Below are 22,722 nucleotides of genomic sequence, written 5' to 3' on the forward strand. Positions count from 1 at the left end.
GAGGCACTCGTGTGTTTTATTTTTTATTTATTTATTTTCTTTTTTCTACCCGTTTATTCATTCATTCATGTCCCTCCTGAGTGAGCTATAAATTACAGAAATGCGGCAAATCTACTGGAATTGTTTTAACTGGGTCTTTATAACCTCTCTCTCTCTCACTCACACACACACACACACACACACACACACATTGTGAAACACTGCAGAAAGAAGCACAATTCCAGTCTACAATCAGAGAAAATGGCTAATCGCATCATTGTGTGTGTGTATGTGTGTGTGTTTTCAGACTCTTGATTATATTGACGACATTGAACGTTCATCATCACGATAATGTATTTTACATATCAGTAAATTGATAACTCAGCCGTTTCACGTAATGTAGCAACAGAAGCTTGAGGAAATGGAGAATAAAGAAACAGGCATCTGTAGAGTTCATGCTAACAATATTTTTGTAGAGGAAATAAGCCTCGACTATCAGATGATACGGCACAAGTCATTGATTTACAGCTTTTTTTATCTGAAATATTAAATACATTGTGTGTTACTGACAACTTGCACTGCTTGAGATGTTGTCATGGCTCAGGAACAAACCCACCCCCCACCAAGCTCCAGCATCACCACTTTCTTACATTAGAGTTTACATTTTTGTATATTTTCAATGACACTTAAGCTCGGGCCATTTGAATGATTCATTCTGATTTCTTGCATCACTGTTCAAAATGACTCGACTGACCCACTGAACATGAGAAGAAAAGATTCACTGATTCACACACTGACTCAATGAATGACAGGGGAGAGGATCTCACTGATGACTGAAAAGATTCACTGATTCTGACACTGACTCAGTGAACGACAGAGGAACGAATCTCAGTGATGACTGAAAAGATTCACTGATTCTGACACTGACTCAGTGAACGACAGAGGAACAAATCTCAGTGATGACTGAAAGGATTCACTGACTTTGAAACTAACTCACTGAAAGACAGAGGAACAAATCTCAGTGATGACTGAAAGGATTCACTGACTTTGAAACTAACTCACTGAAAGACAGAGGAACAATTCTCAGTGATGACTGAAAAGATTCACTGATTCTGACACTGACTCAGTGAATGACAAAGGTGCAAATCTAAGTCATGACCAAAAAGATTCACTGATTCACACACTGACTCACTGAATGACAGCGGAGAGGATCTCACTGATGACTGAAAAGATTCACTGATTCTGACACTGACTCAGTGAACAACAAAGGAGCAAATCTCAGTCATAACTGAAAAGATTCGCTGATTCTGACACTGACTCTGTGAACGACAGAGAAACGAATCTTTGTGATGACTGAAAAGATTCACTGATTCTGACACTGACTCAGTAAACGACAGAGGAACGATTCTCAGTGATGACTGAAATGATTCACTGATTCTGAAACTGACTCAGTGAACGACAGGGAAGAGAATCTCGGTCAGGCTGAAAGTGTCCATGATTAAAATACTGACCCACTTAAATGACAGCAGCAAATGACCAAAAAGATTCACTGATTCAGATCCACTGAATGATATAATAGAACTAAATCTCAGTCCAAAAGATTTACTCAATCAAACAATGATTCTCTGAATGAGAGAGGAGTGAATCTTGGTCATGACGTTTAAAAAAACAACAGATGCATATATAACGTAAACCTACCGTAAACGTAAAATCTGTGTTTGATAATCATACATCACTGGTGTTTGTTGATTTGCTGATGCTAGAATCAGTCAATGGAATGAGAAATACTGATTCATTCACCTTAGTGACTCATAAAGTATAAAACAAAAAAAACCAACAACAACCCAGATCATTTGCTAATGGTGTTTCTGTATCAAACATCCAGTCATCCTGTCATAAAGAATATCATTATTATAATATGTTATACCACAGTGCTGTTGAATTCTGGATTAAATTTGTTATGGCGAAGTTTCTTGTACCTGCTATAACATTAAGTGCGAACATGTTTCACCACATGATGTTCCACAACATTAAATGTAGCAATAAAATTATTCTTTTCATATAATTGTTTTAATGCACACATTGTTCAAATTTAAGTGTTCTAACTATTTTGGTTGCTTCATTATGTGATGGATTATGAGGAAGACATGAATGTTCAGCAAAACACTGCTTAAGTTAGCATCAAATGCTAACACAGTAACCGCGGGAATGACACAGAAACATCCGGAACGTCAACATTTACCTCAGATGTGTTGATAAATTAATAAGAAAATGCTTAAATTACACTGTAATTACACTTAGCATCAAAATGCTAACACAGTGACAGTGGGAATGACACAGAAACATCCAGAACATCAACATTTACCTCAGATGTGTTGATAAGTTAATAAGGGAATGCTTAAATTACACTGTAATTACACTTAGCATTAAAATGCTAATACAGTGACAGTGGGAATGACACAGAAACATCCGGAACATCAACATTTACCTCAGATGTGTTGATAAGTTAATAAGAAAATGCTTAAATTACACTGTAATTACACTTAGCATCAAAATGCTAATACAGTGACAGTGGGAATGACACAGAAACATCTGGAACATCAACATTTACCTCAGAAGTGTTTTGCTGAACATCCATGCTTCATACTATGTATTTTTTTCTTAGCAGTTATGCAGACCTTCCTCAGTTTATACTACATAAATAATTATGTGTGTATTTTAACCTCGAAAAGTTTAATGCTATGACTTCTTTTATATTTAGTTGTAATTGTTCAGGCTTCATTGGTTGTGTGTCCTTCCTCGCTTGGTGTTATCACCATTAGCAGCTTACACCTCAGCACTTTTCTAAAAGGCTCTCACTTTATCGAGTGTGGAATATCAATATTTTCCCTCTCAGAGGTGTGTATTCATGCTTGCGTATGGTAATGTGGCCTTAAAGAGAAGCGCGGCGTTGTGTGTTAGTGCGTTTACAGACCTCATTTCTCATTCTCACTGCCTTGCTGCATTCCCCTCGTCTCCGCTCTGACCGACTTGCGTTGACGTGTGAAAACCGTCAACGTCGCCCGGAGCTCACTCCACCCCCACTATGTGAATGTTCTCTTACAGGCCCAAGGTTAAAACCAGGAAAATGCACATCTCTCTGTAGGACAAGTCTGAAGATCAACTTTTAATTACACGTTAATAAATATAAACTTCTAATTGAGTATTTTAAATATATTTTAGACACATTTTAGATACATTAATTACACCAAACACATTAAATTTACCAGTTCACTTGAACATGGAGAAAGGAATTAGCAACTGTTAGCAAATGGCACACTTTTGTCTTATTCATCACTTCATAACTCCGTATTTTCTTTTATCTGAGGACTTTAGATGAATTTGACAGCATTTTGACATTTCTCAATATGGAGGAACCCACTGAAGTGATGCTAAGTGTAATTACAGTATAGTTTAAGTATTTTCTTTTTAACACATCTGAGGTAAATGTTGACGTTCTGGATGCTTCTGTCTCATTTCCATGGTCACTGTGTTAGCATTTTGATGCTAAGTTTAATTACAGTGTAATTTAAGTATTGTCTTCTTAATTTATCAACACATCTGAGGTAAATGTTGATGTTCCGGATGTTTCTGTCTCATTTCCATGGTCACTGTGTTAGCATTTTGATGCTAAGTTTAATTACAGTATAGTTTAAGTATTTTCTTGTTAACACATCTGAGGTAAATGTTGACTTTCCGGATGTTTCTGTCTCATTTCCATGGTCACCGTGTTAGCGGTTTGATGCTAAGTGTAATTAAAGTGTAATTTAAGTATTTTCTTCTTAATTGATTAACACATCTGAGGTAAATGTTTACAGATTACAGAAAAAGCATAATGCCATAATAAAAAAAATCAAACTTGCTCGATTTAGTTAATATTTTAAACCATGTTTAGCTGCTCCAATAATGATATTAGCTAGCTGGATAGCTAGACTCTTACTATCTGCAATTTCTTATTATACTGCTAGCATGCATATTTAATAGCAAACTAGCTAGCTTTAGGAAATAGTTTTAAATGGGTAATAAATATATTTGGGATATGAGTGTAACATCAGCACGATACAACACCTTAACAAGCAAACATGACTATGGCTTTATCTAGCATGCTTTTCAAAATGTCTATGTAACTTCACAGAGCTGCTCCCTGAGAGGTGATATTATCAATAAGACCTAAGCTAATTACTTATCTGGCTAACATTAGTGCAGGGAAGCTAACGTCACTTAATTGTAGTGCGTATTTAAAGCCAGTACTGTGACCTGAAGAAGGCAAAAAGGCTAATGGTGGTTTCATGAGCTCTGTCCTTAGTGTGTCTCACACAGCAACATGTAAGTTTGATCTTCTTTTCACCCCTTTGAGGTTCCTCTGTGGAGCCATTCCATCGTTTACTTCTTTTCCCCACAGGAGTGTGTAAAAGACTCGAGAATCTGCTCGACCTTCTGATTTAATGGCCGTTCATTTTTAGAGGTTCATTTTAGAGGGTCTATTTTCAATGGACTAACAATCCAATCAGAGTGGCCAGGTCGTTACAGAAAGGACAAGAGAGGTGATTAATTAGTTAATTACTGCTGTTTTGTTAATGAGTTAATTATCTAATCAGCTGATCTTAAAGAAAAAAAATTGTGTCAGATTATTCAGCACTCAGGGAAGGTCCTGCAGCTTTCATGTGTTCATATTAGTATATTTTGATATTATGTTTAACTCTATGTTGACAAATTTTTATTTTATTTTATTGTTTTTTTTCAATATGAGGGGAAAACAGTGTAAATGATTGAATTCTCTGTTATCTTATTTTGAATTTCATATTGGACATAATGCACATTTATTTACAGACACTGTAGCTGTTAATACTTAATTATCTTGAATGGGATGTGTGAGTAGGAAGTTCACAATGACTTTTTTTTGTTTTTGTTTTTGTTTAAACTTTTGTGTGATGTTGTACAAGCAGCCAATAGAAAAGCAGTGGGTGTGTCTGTATGCGTTCCAAAAAGGAGCTCATTGACCCTCTGTCTGACCCTCCTGCCTCCAAACAAAGTTCCAGTCATTAGTAGAGGAGTTTTTAAACGGTCATTCCTGTAAGGGAAGGAGGAATTATATACGTCTCATTACCGCTATTTACAGTGGGGGAAATAAGTATAGAATGCGTCAACATTTTTTTCAGTAAATATATTTCCAATGAGGTTATTCACATGAAATTTTCACCAGACATTAGTATTAACTCAAATCTGGAAATATAAAGAATTCACAACAGTCCATAAATATAGTTATATGTAATAAACACAGGAAAAAATTATTGAACACGCTAAGAAAAAGCAGTTCTCCAAGGCAAGGTAAGGCAAGGAACCAGCTGGAATCCGTAAGTAATTATACCCCCTATCTGTGTAAATTAATATCAGCTGGGTTAGTAAATTGATGGTCTAAAAAGAGAGTTTTCTTTACCAAGGTGTCACACAAGAAACATCTCATGATGGGTTAAAGCAAAGAACTCTCCCAAGACCTTCACAACCTTATTGTTGCAAAACATATTGATGGAATCGGATATAGACGTATTTCAAAACTTCTGAATCCTCCAGTAAGCACCATTGGGGCCATTATCCACAAGTGGAAGCAACATCACTCCATTATCAACCGGCCACGCACAGGAGCTCCTCACAAGATTTCTGACCAGGGAGTCAGAAGAATAGTCAGAAGAGTAGCCCAAGAGCCAAGGACCACTCAGAAAGAGCTCCAGAAACACTTGGAGGCAGCAGGTGCCATCGTCACAGAGTAAACAATAGGCAATGCACTCCACTGATCACGCTCGCCCCGCAAGACTCCATTACTAAAGAAAAGGCATGTCGAAGCTCGTTTAAAGTTTGCTGCAACTCATCTGGACAAGCCTGTGAAATACTGGGAGAGTGTAGTCTGGTCAGACGAGAGCAAAACTGAACTTTTTGGCTGTCATACTACACACCATGTTTGGAGAAGAAATATATAAAAATATATTTACTGAAAAAATGTTGATGCGTCCAATACTAATTCCCCCACTGTATATGAGGTAGGTGTGCAACGTCCACGTTACAAAAAGCAGAAGGGTTTAGTATATGCATAGCAAGTATAAGGAGCAGCATTGCATAAAGGTGTATGAGAACAGAAAGCACTCCTTTGCCTATATTGGCAGAATACATTGTGCAGATATAGCATGTACTGTTTGGAACATGCATGAATTAAAGCAGTTTAATTACCTGGATGTGGGAAGCAGATTTGTGCTGTGAATGTCCAATACTTATTTCCTCCACTGTAATAAGAACACTCACCTAATTACCACTTCAGGACTCAATAATAAGCGGAGAACTTGTGTGACATTTGTGTCTCAGGTTATTATAACTGATGTCGGTTTAAGCCATGGGGAAATGAATGTTTATTAAATATGGATCATTATAGACTAAAAACGACTCTCTAATTAACCTTCACTTATTCGCATGTCGAGATGTATAGATTATCTGTGATACACTCCTGATAAACACTGTTTTGTAGCTACAGATAATATCCTTATCTTTTCTCAAAGGGAAACCCTGTGGTATAAGGTTGTGCACACACACACACACACACACACACACACACACACACACACTATATTAAACCCTTGTTTACGCACTGGAAAGCTCTTCACACTGCACTCTTGTTACTCGTGAGTAAGCCTGACCCCAACGGCGTGATAACTGAGAAACACTTAGTGTTTGAGTTTGTTGAACAGTGTGTTAGTCTGTGTTTTGGTTTGTTAGTCTCACGTTATAGACTGACAGAGTGATAAGTCAGATAGACAGAAATGGTACATATGTCAGACACTGATAGACAGTCACACCGACCACTTTATTAGGAACGCCTGCTCATTTTATTAGTACACCTGCTCATTTTCACATTTACATTTGCATTTACATTTACATTTATTCACTTAGCAGACGTTTTTATCCAAAGCGACTTACAAATGAGAAAATACAAGCAAAGCGGTATGTCAAGCAGAGAACAGTACAAGTAATGCTACCATACAAGATCTTTTATTGAGTTCCAGAAGAAGCAAAGTGCGCAGAGTAGAGGTGCAAGTGCCAGAGTAAATTTTTTTTTTTAGGGGTTGGTTAGGTGTTCACAGAAGAGGTGGGTCTTTAGCTGTTCCTTGAAGATGGTGAGAGATTCTGCGGTCCGGATTGTGGTTGGAAGTTCCTTCCACCACTGAGGAACAGTTAGTTTGAAGGTTCTTGAAAGGGACCTTGAGCCACGCTGAGTAGGTACTAGTAAGCGTCGGTCATTGATTGATCGCAGATTGTGTTTAATAATTTACACAATTATCCAATCAGCCAATCACATGGCAACACCTCAGCGCATAAAATAACGCAGCTTCTGTTAATGTTCACGTCAAACAGTGAACTCCGTGACTTTAACCGTGGCATGGTTGCTGGTGCCAGTTTGAGTATTTCAGAAACTGCCGATCTCCTGGGAACTTCACACACAACAATCTCTAGAGTTTAACACAGAATGGTGCGCAAAACAAAAAATACCCACCGAGCGTCAGTTCTGCGGGCGGACACGCCTTGTTGATGAGAGAGATCAGAGGAGAATATGCAGACTTATTCGAGCTGACAGGAAGGCTACGGGTTACTTAAATAATCACCCTTTACAACCGTGGTGAGCAGAAAAGCATCTCAGAATGCACAATACGTAGCTGCAACAGCAGAAAAGCACATCGGGTTCCACTCCTGTCGGCTAAGAACAGGAATCTGAAGCAACAGTGGGCACAGAATGTAAGAAAAACCACACAACAGCACATGCTGTTTTAGGAAAGGAATCAGCAAGAGTTTGGTGTGATGCAAAGCGGAATTACTGTTACAACCTGTAACAACATGTCCCCAAGTGTTATATTCCTCTCATACCATGTCGCTAAAAAAAATTTTTTACGTTTATTAAACAACGATGCATCATTCTTGTGGAATTTAATTCTGTGAAACAAGTTAATTCATTTTCTCACTTATGTTACAGCAACTATGGTCAAGTCAAGTGGGTTCTTATTGTCATGCCTGAAGGAAATCTTTCCTGGATGATTAAAATGCTTCAGCTTCACCAGAAGTAAAATGTTTGGAGAATCAGGAGACCAAGAGCCAGGGTATCGATATAAATCCCTATGAATGAACTGTTACGTTGCTATAGTAACGATAGTGTATTATTGTACTACTGTAAGAGCAGCTGAAAATGAACACCATCAGAGTCCAGAATTTAGCAGTGCTGTGCGATGAAACAGTTCATGGCGTACTGTCACTGTGCTGGCGTGCTCATGCGAGTGCTTTTAAATCGGTTTTGCTTGGACTGTGATATTTTCAAAATGGAGGGGTAAAACCGACGTTCTCCATGTGGACATGTCCTTGTTCATGTCTCACTCGGTCCTCACCCTCATCATTATCATTCATTAATGCCATAAAGAGGGGACCGCTTTCCTTCAGAGACCTCTGCATGTTCCCACCGAGTTAACTTCAGCACAGAGTGTTACTGTGAAATTTTAATGTGTGTGTGTGTGTGTGTGTGTGTGTGTGTGTGTGTGTGTGTGTGACTATGCACTGGCAGTGATTCATTAATGCTTAAACACTAATGCTTGATAGAAAAGCTCTTATTAGCTAGTTTTCATGCTAACGTGGCAGGCATGCCATATTTCTGTAACCTGTTTATTAGCTATAGCTAGCATATGAGATGAGTTTGCGTATAAGATTAGCACACTACATAGACTCACACACTCTGCTTAATCCTGACAGTGGACACAGAGATACTAAACCCATGTTCACGATAGATAAATTTTAGTATAACTTAACAGACTGAGCACTAACTCGCTGACTATTATGTATTCATATTTTAACATCAGCTAGCAAGATGAGATAGCAACACATTATACTTGAAAGGGTCAAATCAAGCAAATTGCTAGCAGTTTGATAGCTAGCTAGTCTAACATAGGGTTTATTAGTTGCAGTTTGGATACAGATAATACACCAACGACCAAATTTTTAACATTAAAGTATAAAAATAAGACCGGTATACTTTAATAAGTTAGTTTAAGAAGTTTAGAGAATGGCTATCTAGTCAGAGGAAGCTAATCTTTTTAATAGCTAGCCATTGTAAAGACATAGCTAGTTATATTCATGCTAACTTAATGTCCCATGATTTCTGTATGTAATCTTTTACATCACTGTCAGATTTAATATAGTGGTTTCCTCTTCATGGTACATTTGAGAAATGCTTTTCAAGCCCCATTAAAATTATTTTTAAAGGGTAACGGTTACATAAACAGATGAGCGCTAATATCATAAAAGGTTTTTGGAGCTGCACTTAATTTATTATTAAATTCCCTGGACGGAAGGACGATGTCTCTGTAATTTAGGATGTTTAGATAAATGCCAGAAATCTAACTGTGACACAGCATACAGGGATTAGTAGCGCTGATGCACACACATTGATCTACCTCACACACTGTTTATTTTATCTGTTTTCAGATGCTACACATGCTATGTTTGACTGAGATGCTAAAAACTATGCATTAATCTGTTACAAATGAAATAAAAGTACAATCACAGTTTTGTGTCATATTAGTGTATAATATATTAGTGCATACTGTATTAGCGTGTGTTTGACAGTTCCTAATTTTAACTTAATGTATAATAATCAAGTATATTATGTATAAATCTTACAATGGCAGAAGCTGTGAGTGTGTTTTACGAATCAAAACGTACATCATAGCAAGTGATTCTTTTTGTGAACGAGTCACTATAGTAAACAAATCAGTCTTGAATGAGTCACTAAAGTAAATGTGTCACTAAAGTGGATGAGTCACTACAGTAAATAACTGTATACACTACAGTTGTATATAATACACTACAGTCTTTTTGAGTGAGTCACTAAAGTGAATGAATCACTAAAATGAACGAGTCACTACAGTAAATAAATTACAGACTTTCTGAATGAATAACTAAGGTGAATGAACCACTAAATTGAATATGTCACTGTAGTTTTTTTTTTAAAACGAATCACTCAGGTGGACTAGTTACGAAGGTTGCGATGGTTGAATGAATCAATTAGGTTTACTAGATTCTAATCTGAATGAGTCACTAAAGATGAACGAGTCCCTGAATGAATCAGGGTTAACAAATCTGTTCAAATCTGTTTAGTGAGTCATTGTTTGAATCAGTGAATTTTCTTGGTCTTGACTGTGATTCCCTCCCCTCTTGTTCAGTGAGTCAGTGTTTGAATCAATGAATGAATTGCTTAAAAGCTTGAATCAGTTGAGTCAGTGATAGTGTAGCTGTTTGTTGACTGCTTTGTGATCAAGCTAAATGAATTAGTGAATGAATCAGAACGAATCATTTAATGTGTGTGTGTGTGTATATATATATATATATATATATATATATATATATATATATATATATATATGTATGTACATAGATCCACATGAGTATTTTGAACACTGTTGTGCGTTCTCTCTGAACGGATACATGTTCAGTGCCCTATCTGTCAATTGAAAAGTTAACTGCACATGGTTAGCATTAACACATCTGAAATAGCTCTGAAATATTGCAGGAGATGAGGACAGGCCACAAACAGGGTGTATTTTTGGTGATATAATTACACAGTCATGCTAGAACTAGCATGCTAGTTATGGTTAGCAACTGCACATCTCTGTTCAGTTCTCACTGAGTCACTGTTTAGGTTAGCATGCTAGTTTCAGGTTGACTTTATCCTTATTTGTTTTTGTTTTTTTTTCTTATTCGGCTTTTAACCCGCAGTTAGCTGAAAGCATTTCTCAAAAAAAAAAAAAAAAAACGAGGAAAGAAAAACATATACTGCATATTAAAAGCTCTTATATAACAGATCAAAACGCTCCATTTTTGTCAATTAGAGGGAAAGAAGCGGTGCGGCTACACGACATGTTTCCATACGAGCCGATTTGGCCGAGGAAAAGCTGTAATTACGGCTCTGAATGGAGCTTTAAGTCAGAATGTGGTTTGGCGAACGTTTCCAGGGGACAAGCAGTCTTGTGGTTTGTGGTTTTTTGTCATCAAATGCAAATTGCACAGTCGAGGAGAAGAGAAAAAAAAGAGCGAGGAGCTTCCAGGATCCCGCTCGGCTCCACCGCTCGCGTCAAAACCCACTTTTTTTTCAATTAAAATGGAAGAGACTCTCATTCACAACACTGTAACCCACATTCACAACCTGCAGCAGCAGCAGCCTCGAATTTCTGTAAAACTCTCAGGTTATGCTGAGACGTGTGAATATCAGAGCTGGTATTTATTATTTATCCCTGTCGTAAAAACTCCAAGTGCAGAGCAACGTTTCTGCTTTCTGTCGTTCACAAACGAGAGTTTTAATATAAACCTCTCTATTTTTACTAAACAGAAAGGTAAAGCCATTTTAATATATATATTTTTTTTAATCCTGCATGCTAACAACACTTGCACACGTATCTAAATTATTTTAGGCATGTAGAAACAATCTATTCAACACAATCTCATTTAAAATCAACACACGACCAATCACTGCAGTGATCCATCATTACCATCATGTGAGTGAGTCACTAAAGTGAATGAATCACTAAAGTGAACAAGTAACTACAGTAAATAAATTACAGTCTTTTTGAACAAATCACTAAGGTGAATGGATCACTAAAGTGAATGTGTCACTAAAGTGAACGAGTCACTACAGCAAATAAATCAGTCTTTTTGAGTGAGTCACTAAAGTGAATGTGTCACTAAAGTGAACGAGTCACTACAGCAAATAAATCAGTCTTTTTGAGTGAGTCACTAAAGTGAATGTGTCACTAAAGTGAACGAGTCACTACAGCAAATAAATCAGTCTTTTTGAGTGAGTCACTAAAGTGAATGTGTCACTAAAGTGAACGAGTCACTACAGCAAATAAATCAGTCACTGATTTTATCAGAGACATATTTTGTAATGATTCTAGGAGGTCTTAATGAGGCTGGAGAGTTTGCGTCTATTTTAAATAACTTTGTGGATGAGTTGAATCCTCCCCGGTGCACGTTGTAAATATGTGGGTGCAGAAAAATGAAGGGAATTCCATTACGACGTTCTTTAAAAAAGACATGGATCATAATACTCTGTTGCTCGCTAATAGCTTCCATCCGGCTGTGGATTGCCTAAGAGTCCGTTTTATAGGCTGAGGAGAATTTGTCATTCTGATTTAGACTTTGATTAAGAAATGGAAAATCATGAAAAAACATTTTATAGGTAGGGGTGACCCTTCTGAATGGCTCAATGAAGCTGAGTTGTTGAGACAGGGCGATATACAGTAAAAATGCTGTTCCAGAGACACGAGTTATTTTGGACTTTAACACCTATGGGCATGAACGATGAAGCACGGTGTAATGTGATGCTATAGAGTTATGTTTATTTGTTTATGTCATTAGTAAATTTTCAGTGTAACCCTTTTATATGATGCTGATGTGGTTACAGTGATGTATTACGTCGGTAATGATGGATCACTGCAGTGATTGGTCGTGTGTTGATTTTAAATGAGATTGTGTTGAATAGATTGTTTGTATATGCCTGATGAAGGTCATGTGACCGAAACATTGGGAATAAAGTAATTTAGATATGTGTGCGAGTGTTGTTAGCGTGCGGGATTTTTCCATTTTTGATTTTTGACTTGGTTTTGTGGTCTTTTTTCAGACGCACCTGTCTACCACCTGCAGGTGCACAAGGTTAAGTGTTGATAAAAAGATTTTTAAAAAAATATATTTTAAAGGTAATTAATACTGATTAATATTTCATTTTATTCTTTTTTTAGCTATATTTAACAAAGCAATTTCATGTAAAGTCTGTGTGGGCTGTGTAAATTTAAATTTATTTATAATTATTTACATTTATTCATAAAATAAAGTAAAGCCTTTCTTTGTACTTTCTGGACATTAAAAAAAATATATATATTTTTTTTAATTCAAGTCATATTGATTTAAATTTTAAATCATTTAAATGATTTAAATGATACATTTAAATATTTTCTAGTTTTATTAATATTAATATTAATATTTAATTTCATAAAATATATACATATATCATGTAAAGTCTATGTGGGTTGTGTAAATGTTAATTTATTTAATTATTTAAATGTATTTATTTATTATTTATTATTGTATATTATATTTTTAAAACTAAAATTAAACATTTAATTAATATTTGATCTGTTCGTTAGTTAGTTTGTTTTTCATTTTATTTAAATTATTTCACTAGAGAAAAAACTATGACACATTCAGCACTCTATTATTATTATTATTATTATTATTATTATTATTATTATAGAAATTTTTTCCAATCAATTTACACCATTTAGCTTGCTAATTACCAATTAGCATTCACTACAGCTTGCTAACTAACTAGCATGCTAATTAGCCTCCAGAGATCCGTACAGGAAGTCGATCAGCAGCTTTTGGTTATTTAAGTAAAGGAAACGCTTAGCTACAGGTTTAGCATTGTACAGAAAACTGCCACACTTCCTTAGCATCCAGCTACGTGACTTCATAATAAAAGACAGCACTGATTTATTTTTTTTCCGATGTGACTTCTGAGAGCTGGAATTATATATTCGACACGTATTTACACAAAAGCCTTGAAAGAGCCTCGATGCTGCGTGTTAGCCAGACATAAACCAGACTTAAAATAGCACACACACGCACACACACACATGCACACACGCACACACACACACACTCAATAGTGGAAATTTCTCTGTGTTTTCTGGCCTTTCATTTCCCCAAACTGTTTCACTGCTGTTTATTTTTAGCTCCTTTCTTCTTTTTCTTCTTTCTTTTCTGAAGTAAACATCGTTCACACACAAAAACTCCAGGAAAATATTTACAGATTAGAAAGTGTAGGATAGGATTTACCCAAGATGTGTGTGTGTGTGTGTGTGTGTGTGTGTGTGTGTGTGTGTGTTTACATGACTGGTTTGTGTGATGATGACATCACCACACCAGCTCTGAGGGGCACGTTTATTTTTGTATGTAAGTCATGTGTTTTCTCTAAATTATGCATCTCAGAGAAAAATAATAACATTCATCCTGCTTTTATTTTATTTCATATTTTGTTATAGCATGATATTAACTAAATACCAAACTAGCTGCGAGCTCTCAGTGTAATGCTAGCAAGTTACGAGCTCTCTGTGTAACGCTAGCTAGCTACGAGCTCTCTGTGTAACGCTAGCTAGCTACGAGCTCTCTGTGTAACGCTAGCTAGCTACAAGCTCTCTGTGTAACGCTAGCTAGCTACAAGCTCTCTCTGTAACGCTAGCTAGCTACCAGCTCTCTGTGTAACACTAGCTAGCTACGAGCTCTCTGTGTAACGCTAGCTAGCTACCAGCTCTCTGTGTAACGCTAGTTACGAGCTCTCTGTGTAACGCTAGCTAGCTACGAGCTCTGAGTGTAACGCTAGCTAGCTACCAGCTCTCTGTGTAACACTAGCTAGCTATGAGCTCTCTGTAATGCTAGCTAGCTAATTCCCCTACTCCCTAGTGTTTAGAGTGGTGGAGTGTGATTTGGGACGCAGCTGCAGACACTGACTACAGAAATAATTGCTAAAAGTTTAGCGAGCTAGCGTACAGCTCCTGATAAAGCTACATGCTACAGGTGGTGACACAGTGTGCTTTAGTGTGTAGTGATTTGGGACACAGCCCATGGCGCAGTGTGATGATGCAATCTGCAGCAGAACAGTAGCAGTAGTGTGTGTGTGTGTGTGTGTGTGTGTGTGTGTGTGTGTGTACACATGTGCGTGTGTGTGCGTGTGTGTGTGTCATTGCTGTGCAGTTCCCATGATGCTTTGCACTTCAGTTTAACAGTGTGTAGTAATAAAAGTGCCGCTGAGACACAATCCACTCAGACCATACACACACACACACACACACTCAACTTTTTTCTGTCTTTTGTTTGATTCCTTATATTTTTTTTTCTATTATTTTTCATCGTTCATTTTTTGTTTCTTTAATTTTCTTTAATTTATCTTTCTTTCTTTTTTCTTTTTTGTGTAATTATTTATTAATTTTCAATTAATTATTTATTAATTAATTTCTTTTTGATTATTTCTGTCTTTTTTCCTCTTGCTATTCTTTTTGTTTGTTAGTTTCTTTTCAAATGTTCTTTCTTTCTTTCTTTTTTCTTTCTTTGATTATTATTTTTTTCTTCAGTTTTTAGGTTTTTTAAGTTTCTCTCCATCTTTCTTTTTCTATTTCATTCTTTATTTTTTTTTTGTTTATTCCTTTTTCAGCTTCTTTCTATATTTCTTTCTTTCTTTCAGCAATGTGTTACTGTTGTGGTGTACAAAAGTTAGCAGTGAGGCATTATGGGTAATATATAAAGTATATATGTTTACCCCGTTAGTGAAGGAGGTGGTGGTGAAGCAGGAGGAGGAGGTGGTGGTGGAAGGGGTGGAGGTGGTTGAGGAGGAGGAGGTGAAAGAGAAGGTGGAGGAGGAGTCGGAGGTGGTGGAGGATTGGAGGTGGAGGAGTCGGAGGTGATGGAGGTGGTGGAGGAGTCAGAGGAGTTGGAGGTGGTGGAGGAGGAGGAGGAGTTGGAGGTGGTGGAGAAGTCGGAGGAGGTGGAGGTGGTGGAGGAGTTGGAGGTGGAGGTGGAGGTGGTGGAGGAGTTGGAGGTGGAGGAGGAGTTGGAGGTGGTGGAGAAGTCAGAGGAGGTGGAGGTGGTGGAGGAGGTGGAGGAGGAGGTGGAGGTGGTGGAGGAGGTGGAGGAGGAGTCGGAGGTGGTGGAGGAGGAGGAGGAGTTGGAGGTGGTGGAGAAGTCGGAGGAGGTGGAGGTGGCGGAGGAGCTGGAGGTAGAGGTGGTGGTGGAGGAAGTGGTGGTGGATGTCAGCATCTTTGGATGGGATTGTGGAATATTCTATATTGGTTTTGCCTGAACAGGTTTCTATCTGTGACGTGTTTACTCCTGGCTCAGTGTTGTTCCATTTGTGGTTGTTTGCTGCTCGTTGCAGTAAACGTCCCATAGCCCTGTGCGTATGTATTTGTGTGTGTGTGTGTGTGTTTGGACAAGAGAATACTGATGCCTTTAATACTGCACATGAACACCATGTGGTTTCTGAGGACCAGACAGTTTAACTTCAGCTATAAACACACACACACACACACACACACACACACACTTAATCTGGTATTTCTCAGAATCGCTCTGAACCGTAATGTATTATTTATTTATTTTTGACAGGCTGCAGATTAATTATGTTCCTCATGAGACGTGACTCGGGGAAGTCGTTTATTATTTTATTGAATAATTTCAGAAGAGAAGCTGCCAGTCGCTCTGTTACTGTTACTCATAATTATATAAAAGAACTGATGCAAATCACAACATACATACATACAACAAATAAAAGAAATATAACCTTCATAAAAATACTAAAATACATCAATAAAAAATTAAGTACATATCATGAACCATAAATTGTTTTGTTGTGTTTATTGTTCAGATGTAAATATGCAAATGACTAAAACAAAGTGGTGCTTGAAAGTTTGTGAATCCCTTAGAAGTTTCTACATTTCTGCATAAATATGACCTAAAACATCATCAGATTTTCACACAGGTCCTAAAAGTAGATAAAGACAACCCGATTAAACACATGAGAGAAAAATATTATACTTAGTCATTTATTTATTGAGGGAAATGATCCAATATTACATATCTGTGAGTGGCAAAAGTATGTGAACGTCTAGGATTAGCAGTTAATTTGAAGGGGAAATTAGAGTCAGGTGTTTTCAATCAACGGGATGATGATCAGGTGTGAGTGAGCATTCTGTTTTATTTAAAGAACAGGGATCTGTGTATATGTAAGTGATCACTGTGCTGTACATGTCATTCTGTGCTAGGATCACCCTGATTATAATGCAAATATGCCTGTGATTATGCAAATCATCTGTCTTCTGACAAGCCTGTATATTTGTAATGCAATACCAATATGCAAATTTGCACTGTATTCATGCAAATGTATGATATGCAAATGAGCCATTTGACAAATCCCAAAAGAAACACACAGATTTAGCAAAACTATACTGTACATCAGTTAAATAAATGAATAAATATGTGTATAAAAAAACAAATATTTTTATTTACTTAAATATAAAAATGAGAAACAATAATAATGAGAATAAATAAATAAATACATGATTATAGGAGAGATTAGATTAATAGGAGAAGGATTTGAGGAATAATGTATAAATAAATAAGTTAATAAATAGAAAAAAACAATGCTTAGTTACATAATCCATAGGCAGATATTTTCCCCCAAACAGGGCTAGGATGAAAAGATTTCCTTGATTTATTTAAAATGTCAGTGTTAACAGTAAACAGCAGTGTGGTTGTGATGTTTATTAATGCTGTGTGATTTGACTGCTAGAAGTGAAAAAAGGAATTGTAATTGATGTGAAGAACATCGTCGTTGGCTTTTAGCATCAAAAGGCTTTTTAATGTCTTTTGTCTGACGGTCGTTGTGGATAAGAGCCTCAGTGATGATCTCACGCTGTTTACCTGAAACCACAGACCGCCGCTTTATTGATCCGGGATCAGATTTCAGTGCATGATTCTTTCTGTAACTGTGTTTTTCTTCTCCTTCTTATTTGATTATTCTGCATCTAAACATTAACATCAGTCCTCAGTGCTGATCTTATTGTAATTATTAAACAGCTCAGACCTGTGTAGTTGTTGCAGTGTTGTTATGGAGTTACAGTGTTACTGTGTTGTTTCAGTGTTATTTTGTTATGTGTTGTTAAGGTGTTAGTGTTGTTACGGTGGTAGGGTGTTGCTAGAGTTGTTACAGTATTACTGCATTTGTGTGGAGTTGTTAGTGGTGTTGTTATAGTGGTGTAGTGTTACAGATTCATGGCATTAGTGTGGTGCTGTTACATTGATGTTATGGCTTTACAGTGTTACAGTGTTAGTGTTATGGCTTTACAGTGTTGTTACATTGCTGGTATGGCATTACAGTGTTACAGTGTTAATGTTATGGCTTTACAGTTATGTTATGGTGTTTTATTTTTAGTGTTATGGCTTTACAGTCGTGTTACAGTGTTAGTGTTGGTATGTAAGTTGTGTGTTTTCAGATCTGAATGTTTATTAATCACAGGAACATTAATAGGAACTGTAAAGAGACGTATTAAAGAAAAATCTGTGGCTGATTTTTATTCTCTACTTTGGGTTTTTGTTTCTTTGGGCTAAAATGATTCAGAATTGATCATGTGATCATTTAAGGATATTACATTCAGCTCTCAAAAAAGACCTCTGCTGTAACAAGACTAATACCATAACAACACTATAACTCTAACAACACTAACAGCATAACACTGTAAAAACACTGTAAAAACACTAACAATGCAGTAATGATGTAAAAACCCTATAACACTAACAGTGTAATACTGTAACACTGCAACAATGTATCAACACTGTAACAACACTGTAACAACACTCTAATGCTGTAACAACACCAAAAACGTTAACACTGTAACAAAACTGTATGAACACTGTAATGCTGTAACACATGCTTGTATTTTCTCATTTGTAAGTCGCTTTGGATAAAAGCATCTGCTAAGTGAATAAATGTAAATGTAAATAAATGTAAAACTGTAATAACACAAACACTGTAACAATGCTGTAATAACCCTCAAAACTATGTAAAACTAACCAACACTTACACTGTAATAACACTGTAACAACATGGTAACACTGTAGCTACACTATAGCAACAATGTAAGGCTATAACCACCCTGTAACACTGTAACAATGCTGTAATGCTGTAACAACCCTGTAAACCCCTGTAACACTAACAACACTGTTGCAAACAACATGTTGTTATGGCATTCCAATGGTGTTATTGTTAGTGTGTTACGGCATTACAGTGTTAGTGTTGTTAAGGTGCTACAGTGTTAGTGTTGTTACGGTGTAACAGGGTTGTTACGTTACTGTATTGTTATGGTGTTACAGTGTTGTTACCATGTTAGTGTGTACAGCATTACAGTGTTATGGTGTTAGTGTTGTTCAATGTTAGTGGTGTTATGATGTTACAGTTTTGTTATGGTGTTAGTGCTGTTACAGCGTTACAGTGTTACAGTGTTGTTATGGTGTTAGTGTTGTTACATGTTACAGTGTTACAGTGTTGTTACGGTGTTACAGTGTTGCTGTGTTACTGTGTTGTTACATGTTACAGTTTTGTTACGGTGGTAGTGTTGTTATGATGTTACAGTTTATAGGAACATTAATGAGAACTGTAAAGAGATGTATCAAAGAGGGAAAAAATCTGTGGTTTATGTCCTACTTTGGGTTTTTATGTTACTTACTTTGGGTTAAATGATTCAGAATTGATCATGTGATCATTTAATGGTCTTATCATTACATTCACCACTCAAAAAAACCCTTTGCAGTTCCGAGGCATGAACGTGTGAGAGGAATTGAGCCCCTTGAAGAATCCGTAAATGTTTTAAATTTTGTTTTGCCATAAGCAAATAATTGATGTGACCCATCCCTAAATGTTTTGTTGTGTTTATTGATCAGGTGTAAACATGTAGTATGCAAACGACAATGTGTTAATGTAAGTGATCACTGTAAATGTTATTCTGTGCTAGGTTCATCCTGATTGATATGCAAATATGCCCTCGATTATGCAAAAGATCTGTCTGACAATCCTATATATTTGTAATGCAATGATTCATGTGCAATACCAATATGGAAATTTGCACTGTATTCATGCAAATATATGGTATGCAAATAAGCCATGTTCGTTGATCAAGTCATAATAAAGTTTGCGATATGCAAATGAGCTAATGAACACGACATGCCGTACATCACATGAGCACTGTAAGTATTGTACGTCACACCGTCGGTCGGTTTTATGTCCTCGCACTTGTGAGGTATGTTTATTTGTTCCTGATGTGTATCGGTTTCCTCAGGTGGAGGCTGATGACGTGCTGACGAAGGAAGAACAGATGTACCTCATCATCAACGCCAGGAACAAGTGCGAGAGCTCCATAAAGGCCAGACATAGAACAACTGGTGAGAAATTTAAATTTATACAAACAATAAAGGCATTTCAGACATGCAGCTGTGTCTTAAACGGCTCCCTGCTCACTCCCTAGTGCACTACAGTTTAGTAGCTTTACATCTGCATCAGGATAAACCAGGCAGTATACATCATTTAATGAGTCCTACAGTGATTCACTGAAGAATTCCTCAAACAAACAATTCCTTTACAGTTTTTAAAATGACTCCTCAAGTGATTCACTTTCTTCTTTTAAATAGCTCCTCAAGGGATTTACTAGCAATCTGTAAACAACCCCTGGAGCAATTCATTTACATTTGTAAGTGATACCTTCTGCAACATTGTAAACATCTCCGTAAAGTGATTCACATTAAGGCAATTTATAAACAACTCCTCAAGCACTTCACTTACATTTGTAAATGACTTCTTGAGTGAGTTACTTACAATGCGTTACCTCCACTCTTCCAGTAGGACAATGATCCAAAACATACATCAAAATCAACACAAACATGGTTTACTGACCACAAAATCAAGGTCCTTCCATGACCATCCCAGTCCCCTGACCTGAACCCCATAGAAAACCTGTGGGGTGAACTGAAGAGGAGAGTCCACCAGCGTGGACCTCGAAATGTGAAGGATCTGGAGAGGTTCTGTATGGAGGAACGGTCTCAGATCCCTCGCCATGTATTCTCCAACCTCATCAGGCGTTATAGGAGAAGACTCAGAGCTGTTATCTTGGCAAAGGAAGGTAGCACAAAGTATTGACCTAAAGGGTGTCAGTAATTGTTGCACACCTATATTTAACAAAGATATTTTTATAAACCTGTGTTTTGATTGCAATTATTTGATGTCCATGAGAATTTTTGTGAATTTCTTTAAACAAAAGATCAAAAGGTTAAACAATAAAGACAATTTTTCACAGCCTTCTTTGCTAATATTTACCAAGGGTGCCAATATTACTGGAGGCCACTGTACATTTGTAAAGCACTCATTGAGCAATTCACTTATATTTTTAAATGAGTTGTCAAATGACTCACTTGCATTTAAAATGACTCCTCAAGCAAGTCACTTACATTTTAAATGACTCCTCAAGTAATTTGCTTAAATTTGTAAATGACACACTTCACTCTACACGCTTCACTCTTACACACTTCAGTCTACACGCTTCACTCTTACACACTTCACTCTTACACACTTCAGTCTACACGCTTCACGCTTACACACTTCAGTCTACACACTTCACTCTTACACACTTCACTCTACACGCTTCACTCTTACACACTTCACTCTACACACTTCACTCTTACACACTTCACTCTACACACTTCACTCTTACACACTTCACTCTACACACTTCACTCTACACGCTTCACTCTACACGCTTCACTTTTACACACTTCACTCTACACACTTCACTCTTACACACTTCACTCTACACACTTCACTCTACACGCTTCACTCTTACACACTTCACTCTACACACTTCACTCTACACACTTCACTCTACACACTTCACTCTTACACACTTCACTCTACACACTTCACTCTACACACTTCACTCTTACACACTTCACTCTACACGCTTCACTCTACACACTTCACTCTACACGCTTCACTCTTACACACTTCAGTCTACATGCTTCACTCTTACACACTTCACTCTACACGCTTCACTCTTACACACTTCAGTCTACACGCTTCACTCTTACACACTTCACTCTACACGCTTCACGCTTACACACTTCAGTCTACACGCTTCACTCTTACACACTTCACTCTTACACACTTCAGTCTACACGCTTCACTCTTACACACTTCAGTCTACACACTTCACTCTTACACACTTCACTCTACACACTTCACTCTTACACACTTCAGTCTACACGCTTCACTCTTACACACTTCACTCTTACACACTTCAGTCTACACGCTTCACTCTTACACACTTCACTCTACACGCTTCACTCTTACACACTTCAGTCTACACGCTTCACTCTTACACACTTCACTCTACACGCTTCACGCTTACACACTTCACTCTACATGCTTCACTCTTACACACTTCAGTCTACACGCTTCACTCTTACACACTTCACTCTTACACACTTCACTCTACACGCTTCACTCTTACACACTTCACTCTACACACTTCACTCTTACACACTTCAGTCTACATGCTTCACTCTTACACACTTCACTCTTACACACTTCACTCTACACGCTTCACTCTTACACACTTCACTCTACACGCTTCACTCTTACACACTTCACTCTACACACTTCACTCTTACACACTTCAGTCTACATGCTTCACTCTTACACACTTCACTCTTACACACATCACTCTACACACATAGAGTGTTACACGTGTGCAAACGATGCAAATGAATGGTCTAAGTGTGAGTAATGGGATGGAGCTGCTGTGTTTCAGTTGGAAATTTTCACACTTTAATCTGAAATGTAGTCTAAAGTTTATCTCTGACTAAAATTCTCTACAAACCCCTGAGTGTAAGTGAATGAGAAACACTTCTGACTCTGATGCAGCAGGAGGAGTAATAGCAGTAATACTGTAGCAGTGATAGCTGTAATGATAACACTCTTTAGCGTCTGAGCGAAATAGCGGCTGAACACAGTAGCCTTTCTGGTTTTTAGCCGAG

General features: G+C 37.2%; 1 protein-coding gene across 1 annotated transcript in view; it reads left to right on the forward strand.

Moving 5' to 3' along the window:
• pth1r (parathyroid hormone 1 receptor) overlaps positions 1-22,722 on the forward strand; it is a 74,382-nt gene that overhangs the window by 19,345 nt on the left and 32,315 nt on the right. Inside the window, exon 2 of the mRNA XM_053629979.1 lies at positions 19,977-20,079. Coding sequence (XP_053485954.1) covers positions 19,977-20,079 — 103 coding nt within the window. The remainder of the gene's footprint in view (positions 1-19,976; positions 20,080-22,722) is intronic.

The sequence above is a fragment of the Ictalurus furcatus genome, chromosome 7, assembly GCF_023375685.1.
Source record: "Ictalurus furcatus strain D&B chromosome 7, Billie_1.0, whole genome shotgun sequence".
Lineage (NCBI taxonomy): Eukaryota > Metazoa > Chordata > Actinopteri > Siluriformes > Ictaluridae > Ictalurus > Ictalurus furcatus.